This window comes from Sphaerodactylus townsendi, linkage group LG02 (assembly GCF_021028975.2).
Source record: "Sphaerodactylus townsendi isolate TG3544 linkage group LG02, MPM_Stown_v2.3, whole genome shotgun sequence".
In the NCBI taxonomy this organism is placed as follows: domain Eukaryota; kingdom Metazoa; phylum Chordata; class Lepidosauria; order Squamata; family Sphaerodactylidae; genus Sphaerodactylus; species Sphaerodactylus townsendi.
The window spans coordinates 71,224,693-71,232,185 of NC_059426.1; the positions used below are offsets into that span (position 1 = coordinate 71,224,693).

At 39.6% G+C, this 7,493-nt stretch overlaps 1 protein-coding gene across 1 annotated transcript; it reads right to left on the reverse strand.

The window, feature by feature from the left end:
- Positions 1-6,205: 6,205 nt before the first annotated feature.
- Positions 6,206-7,159, reverse strand: LOC125426286 (olfactory receptor 10W1-like). Its single transcript, XM_048484545.1, has one exon. It carries the CDS (start codon positions 7,157-7,159, stop codon positions 6,206-6,208), a length of 954 nt encoding a protein of 317 aa, XP_048340502.1.
- Between the last annotated feature and the right edge of the window lie 334 nt (positions 7,160-7,493).

A 7,493-nucleotide genomic window follows, 5' to 3' on the forward strand; every position in this document is an offset into this window, starting at 1 on the left:
CTCAGATATCCAAACTAATTTTTCTTCTGGGAATCCATATAATAATTCTTTATTTCCAGGATAATCTCCCATGTTGCTGGGAAGGGTGTGTAGCATCCTACTTTCTTAAGCAAGTGTTACCTGAAGTGGCGGGAGTCTCTCCCTTTTAGAATGGAGAATTAGCAAGACTCTCAGCTTAGCAAAAGGTTGGGCAAGTTCAGTATCTTGGTTGCCTATGTATATAGAGATCAGCTTTGTCAAGAAATTCTGCAAGAGAGCAAATAAAGTTTAACAAGTTTATTTAGGGATAATAGGGGTACACAAGCACACAATGATCAAAGCAGCAGAACACACACACAGTTCTATGATATAAGCAGTGGATAGATTTGAAATAGATGAAGGGAACTGGGGAATAAGGGCTATAGTCACCTGATCTTGGAGCGGAATGGTCAAATGAATAGAGCTGGTTGGCCTGTGCTTAGCTCTAGTAGAAGAACGAACAATGTGTTATGGAACAAAATCAGCAGACAGAGACATGTCCGGAGATATTGAACAATAGCTACTGGAAAAAGGGCTTCCTTTATGGAAAAAGAGACCCTGTTATGTAGAGTAGCCCTTAATATCCCAGGACAAAGAGGAGTCCTGCAAACCTTAAGTGTTGTGTTGAGGCATTAGCTTGATGGGCCAATCTTGGGAATGCCTGAAAGTGGGAGAAACCTGTTGAAATTACAGTTTCTATAACAATGACTATGTAAATGTGATAGTTGTTGGAGACAGATTAGTCAGAGGAAGAAGTATTGGGTTAATTAATACAACACTCGGCAGGAACACACAGGCCAAACACATTAACAAGTCCTTTGTTTCTGCAGGGGTGTATAGTCCAGGGCTGGAGATAAGAATGCTCTCTAGGGCAGGGTCATTGTGCTCTCTTAATTCCTTCAGGAAGGGTGTGGGATAGATGATTTGCATGGCAGATATGGGTGAGGGCATATCCAGACAGGTTTTTCTGAGTTCTTGTGGATACACTAGCCAATGCAAAGAATGGGCTTCCTATGTTAGCACTGCACTCCTAGGCACCCCAAGTGTCTCATACATGGAAAACTGTCACAATGTCCTCTTAAATTATGTGAATGGGTATGTTTCGGCATTTGAAATGCCTTTTGAACACTGTTGTAATAGCTGTAATAAATGCATTGAAGCACTCCTGGTTTAACATCTTTTGGGATCTAAGATTCTGTATCCTGTATAAATTTCAAAAGAAAACTTTAAAAATGGCTAGTGTTACAAGCAGTATTGTTACAAGCAGAGGCTAGGTGGATGTTTCGACTTAATCCCTATTCTGAGTGAGTACTTAATAATGATATGGACCAGTTATTTTTTGGTAGTACTTTGTTTTGTTTAAACATAACATATATGAGATTTTCTGGACCGATTTTTGATGGTGTTCATTATTTGTAAAAGACATAGAATAACAATGTTTATCTCCATATGTGCACATTCACCTGTAATAGTTTTAAAAATGAGAGAACCACTTGCAGGTGTATTGGTCATCACTGAGACATGTGTGCTCAACATGACCAGCATTTTGTTCAAGGAGGAAGGTAACCCAAGCAGAGTTTGGGGTGTGAAGTAGATGACCAAAGAACACACACAGGGTTAGAAAAAGGCCAGATATTTGGTGAGGTAGAGAAATAAAGACATTTTCAACATGCTCATGTACTCAAGGGAAGTTGGCTAGAAAACAGATTGGGGAAAAAATCATGGTAAAAGTGCTCAAGAAAACAATGGAGGAAAAATGAAAGGAACCAAATGGAGGAAAAACATGCACAATTAGAAGAAAAATATAGTATTTGTCAGTAAGATACATTTTAAACAACTGATGTGAGAAAGGCCTAAGAAAGAACATGGCACAAGAGAGGCTCAAAAAAATAAAAACTCAAAACTGTTTTATTTTTCTTTGGGAGAAATGGTAAATTCAGGTTATTAAGGAGGTTTCAGAAAATAAACTTGGCAATTAACACATCAACAGGAATGAGAAAACAGGATATTTATAAACTGTAGCTATTTTGTATTCAGTATGTAGCTGATGCATTTCACAGATAGGCATTGATACTGTTGAGATAGGATGAGATAGAGAACACGTGGCAGTCACTGCTTAGTAGAACAGCCATAAGCTTCTTAAAACAATATTTCTAATGCTGTTGGAGTCAGGAACAAAACACACCATTATCCAATTTTCTTCCTTAAAACTGCTTAGGGATCAGCCTCTATTCTTCAGAACTATTTCTTTCAGGGGGCACTCAATACACTTCCCTCACACAGGATTCACAGTACAACTGTGTTTCTCTCACTCTGACTGCCTCTTCCCTTATTGTCCTCAAAGGCAGACCGGAGGGGAATTTGTTAGTGGTCCCAGGCCCCAAGGATGTTTGGCTGGCATCAACATGGCCCAGGGCTTTTATGGCCCTGGCCCTGACCTGGAGGAATGCACTCCCCAATAACATCTGGAGTTATTCCACTGGGCTTTTTCTGTTGGGCCAGCCGGGCACCTCATTTAACATCATTTTCTTGATCCTCGTCTGGGGTAGGACACACTCACCTGCTCCCTTATATTATATTGTTAGGATTTTTACGCCATCTTGAAATTGTTGGTTTCAACTGTTTCAGTATTTATATCTTGTATTTTGTATTGCTTTGTTTTGTATTGTAATTTTTTTATTGAGGTGTAAAGCCGCCTCAAGTCCTTGGGGAAATTGGTGAGTTATAAATGTAAAGTATAAATAAAAATAATAAATATAAATAATAAACAACCTGTAACTACCAGCTTCTGCCAACTGCAGAATTCATATGTGTGTGTGTGTGTTCTTTTTGAACCTCCTGTCACTCAAGTGTCCATGATTGGGACAACTCATCAGTATTCAGCTGTCCATAACACATGCATTTTGAAAACATCCAAGACTGGAGAATTCCAGGAGATGGAATGAAAAAGAATAAGCTATGCCTTTTTACCTGTGCAAGGGTTTAGAGTAGGATCTATTTGTGCTATAGTAACAACAAAAGTTCTTATCTTGGTAAATCAACCAGGGTGAAATAAAACATCTTCCATGGTAAAGCACACTTCAATAACATATTCTGCAACATTGAAAAAAAAATCTAATTCCAAACTGGTTTGAAACAATGCAGTAGCAAGCGACATTTGTCAACAACCACATTTTTATAGCAACTTGTCTTTTCAGGACAGTGCTCTCTCATGCTAGTTCTGAACCTGTGACATGCCAACCTAAGAAGCTCAAGGTTTTAAAAAAAGACTGCCATGTTCATCTAGAAGTTCTTAATCCTTTTCTTATTTTCCCCAAGTTGGAACACACACCATTTTCACCTGTGATAATTTGCTACATGCATCTGTCTGTGATGTGAAGTTCTAAGATGGTTTGTCAGGATAGTCTGGAAAACATTCCATGACAAGGGGGGGGGGGGCATGCTGAGATTGCTGCTGTCATCAACAACCAGAATGACATGAAAGCTGATTACTCTTCCCCCTTTAGCCAGCCTACTTCCACCTGCTGAACAGCTAAATGTCATGAGCAGAGGCAGAAGAATCGCTGCAATAAAAATGAACGTTCTTCCTCAAATGTTGTTCTTATTTCAATCTATACCAATTATAATTTCAAATACATGTTTCAATCAATGGAGAAGAGACATATTAAAATTTGTATGGGAAAACAAAACAGCAAGAATAAATCATAACAATCTGTGTGACAAAAAAAAAAGAGGAGGACTTGATCTACCTAACCTAAAATTATATTATTATGCAGTAACAACGACATGGTTCAAGGACTGGATGATTATTAAACTTAGAAGGGATAGAATTAATATATGGATGGCATGCCTATATATGGCACAATAAAATCAAAGTAATAAAGAATTTGATAACCATTATATAAGGAAAGGAATAAGGAGAGTCTGGGAAAATATAAAAAACTTAATACTAACTAAAACACCTTGGTGGATTTCTCCCCACGAATCTACAATATTAAAGCCTAGTGGAGAGACAGATTCATATTTAAGGTATAAAGACATACAAAAAAGGAAGGGAACACCTGGAATATAAAACCAAGAGATGAAATAAAAATACAAGATAAAGCTTGCCGGTGATTCAGTATAAGGCACAGTCATGTGTCCATGTATTAATGAATCAGCCAAAGGTCCTTCCTCCTAATGACAAGTGGTTTTATTATTGCTGTTTGCCCAGCCTCTTCCTCATCAAAGATGTCTTTCCTGAAGTCTCCAGGAAGATACTTTCTAGCATCTTAAACTTCCAAAATCTCTCTTCCTTGCTAGCTGTCAACTTCCAGCTGGAGGTGTAAGCTGACCATTTTATTGCCTCCAGCCATGGAAGTCTTTGCAGGCTGAGGTTGGAGAGCGATCAACCTGACTTCTCGAAGCAAAAAGTGCATGTTTTGTATAATCCAAAACTCCAAAGTAAAATGCATTTCTCCACACAATGTTTATTTATAAATAACCACTTAAATGCCAAACCTCTTCAGTGTACTTTTATCCAAAAAGAAAACCTGTAGTTCACTTTCCCCTTCATTGTCTGGTAGTTTCTACCTTCCTTGAGCTATAACAGTACAGTTTTACTGATAGGAAAAAATTACCACACATCCTATGTACAACAGAAAGCTACATGAAGGCTCAAAAACATTCTATTCTATTCATTCTATTTATCAAGCCTGATTTGTGTGTGTGTGTAATTTCATACAATGCTCTGACACCACAAAGACTTCCGATCATTAGATTCCTGAGAGTAATGAAATTATTTTGTTACGCATATCAGTTCTATCTATCTATCTATCTATCTATCTATCTATCTATCTATCTATCTATCTATCTATCTATCTATCTATCTATCTATCTATCTATCTATCTATCTATCTATCATCCATCATCCATCTATCTATCTATCTATCTATCTATCTATCTATCTATCTATCTATCTATCTATCTATCTATCTATCTATCTATCTATCTATCTATCTATCTATCTATCTATCTATCTATCTATCTATCTATCTATCTATCTATGTTCTTTGAACTTAAGAATGAACCCTCATCAGTTCCATCATAAATCCATCAGTGGCAAAGGAAAGATCCCTGATCCGGTTGACACAAATTTGGAATTTGTTACACTTCTGATGCTACTGAGTAATGGGAATTCCACATTGCTGATTGCTACCACATGTACATTCCCTGTCCTGCATTTGCCAAAGTAAAGGGAGCCAGGGTTGCACCAGGAGGGGATAAAACAGTGAGTGCGAAGGAAGTGTGCTTAATTCCCTTCTATGTCTTCAGGACTTCCCCTGGAAATGTTCCCCCAGGCATTTTTCTCTCCTTCCAATACATTATAAACATGATGCATGGGAAAAGGATTAAATCCTCTTCCCATTCTTTCAGCCATGATTATTTCTGATTTTGGAGCCCATATGAGGAAAAAATAATTCAAACTATGTGGTGAAGGGTATTTGAAGGAAGAATCAGAGTGCAGGGGGATTGATCATGCTCACTCCACCTGTTAATTTTCCCCTGGAACAAGTGCTCCCTCATATTTTCTTTTTATGGAAAACCACAGGACTGTGTTTTCTGTGTACAGTCTTGCCCTAGTCCCAGTGTAGATAGGCCTAGACATGTCTGCTGCAGTTTTTTAAACTTCAAATTGCAGCAGTGTATCCAAGGAATACAAAAAAGGCCAAAAAAGAAAAAAGGCATTAGGGAGTGGTATTTGATCCTTCCTCTTTCACAACTTTGTGTGCTCAGAATCCTGCCCCCTGCCTTAGTTGCTCTTTGCTATGCAAGGAACAGTATGCTGCGTTGGACCCCAAAATCGCCCCCCCCCCCCCACAGCATAGCAAGTAGAAGCTAGACTGAATACATGGACACATGAACTGCCTTATACTGAATCAGACTATACTCAGCCCATTGTTGACATTGCCAGGCAGCAGCTCTCCAAGGTCCCATAGACAGAAGTATTTCATACAGAATATAGAGCTGGAAGGGGCTATGCAGGCCATCTAGTCCAACCCCCTGCTCAATTGCTCCAAATTACCCAGCTTGACTTCCAGAAATGCTTATGCCAGTTGAAATAGCATATCTTGCTCCTGTCCTGTGGCCCCAGAAATATGACAAAGGTCAGGTCAACCTCTGTCATTCAGTATGCAAGAAATGAATGTTAATGGCATACAGATTTCCTTCGGAAGATATGATTGCCGATTACTTTCCTCAGGGCTGCTTTCACTTCTCTGTTTCTCAGGGTATAGATGATGGGGTTGAGTAGTGGCGTGCCCAAAGTATACACCATTGACAGAATCTGGTCTTGCTTTGGAGAAAAGCTGGAACTTGGGCGCAAATACATGAAGCTGCAGCAGCCGTACTGCAGAGCTACCACAGATAAATGTGAAGTACACGTGGAGAGGGTCTTTTGACGCCCATCAGCTGAGTGAATCTGCAGCACTGTAACAGTGATGAACAGGTAAGAGGTGCAGATCAATATGAAGGGCACTGCAATGGCCAGTATCCCACTGAGGAACACCCCAACCTCATCAAGTCTGGTCTTGTTAGTGGTGAGCTGCAGTACGGGTGGCACATCACAGAAGAAATGTTCAATTCCATGTCCACCACAGAAAGGGAGGTGGAAGACCAGCCCCACCAACATTAATGAAATCAGGAAACCAATCAGCAAAGAGGCAGCCACTAGCTGAATGCATAACTTTTGTGTCATGACGAGGGTATAGAGCAAGGGTTGGCAAATTGCCACATACCGGTCATATGCCATGACAGCCAGCAAGAAGCAGTCAGCACTACCCAAGCCAATGAAAAAGAACATCTGAGTGCTGCATCTCATAAAAGTGATGAACTTCCTTTCTTGAAGGCAAGTGATTAGCATCTGTGGAACTACGACTGCTGTATAGCAGAGCTCAACAAGAGATAAAGTTCCCAGAAAGAAGTACATGGGAGTATGCAGATGACGGTCCCCCCAGATAGCTAACATAATGAGCACATTACCTGTTGTTATGATTGCATAAACTAGGCTGATGCCCAGGAAAAGTAAGACCTCAAGCTCTGGCTGAGTGGGAAAAGCCAGCAATATGAAGGCCAGCAGTGCAGTGCAGTTCTCCTGATGCATCTAAATATCTAGCTTCCACCCTACAGAGAAATGAAATTTAAAAATAAGAGACACAGGCAGTCTATCATTTTGCAGCCTTTCTGACTGAATGGAGACATACTGTAGGTACATCATGTGCATGTTTGTGTGAATCTTGGAAAGGTTACACAGGGGTTCAGCGTTCATTCTGGGCTAAAATGATATTCCTAAACAAGAGTTCCCAACTTCTATAATTCATTTATCAGTCTTTCCGGAGCTTCTAGAGATCTGATATCTTAAGGCTTAATGGAACCTGCCATTTTAATTCATCTTACCCTGTATAATTCACTAAGCAAACCACCTACGGGCCAATAGG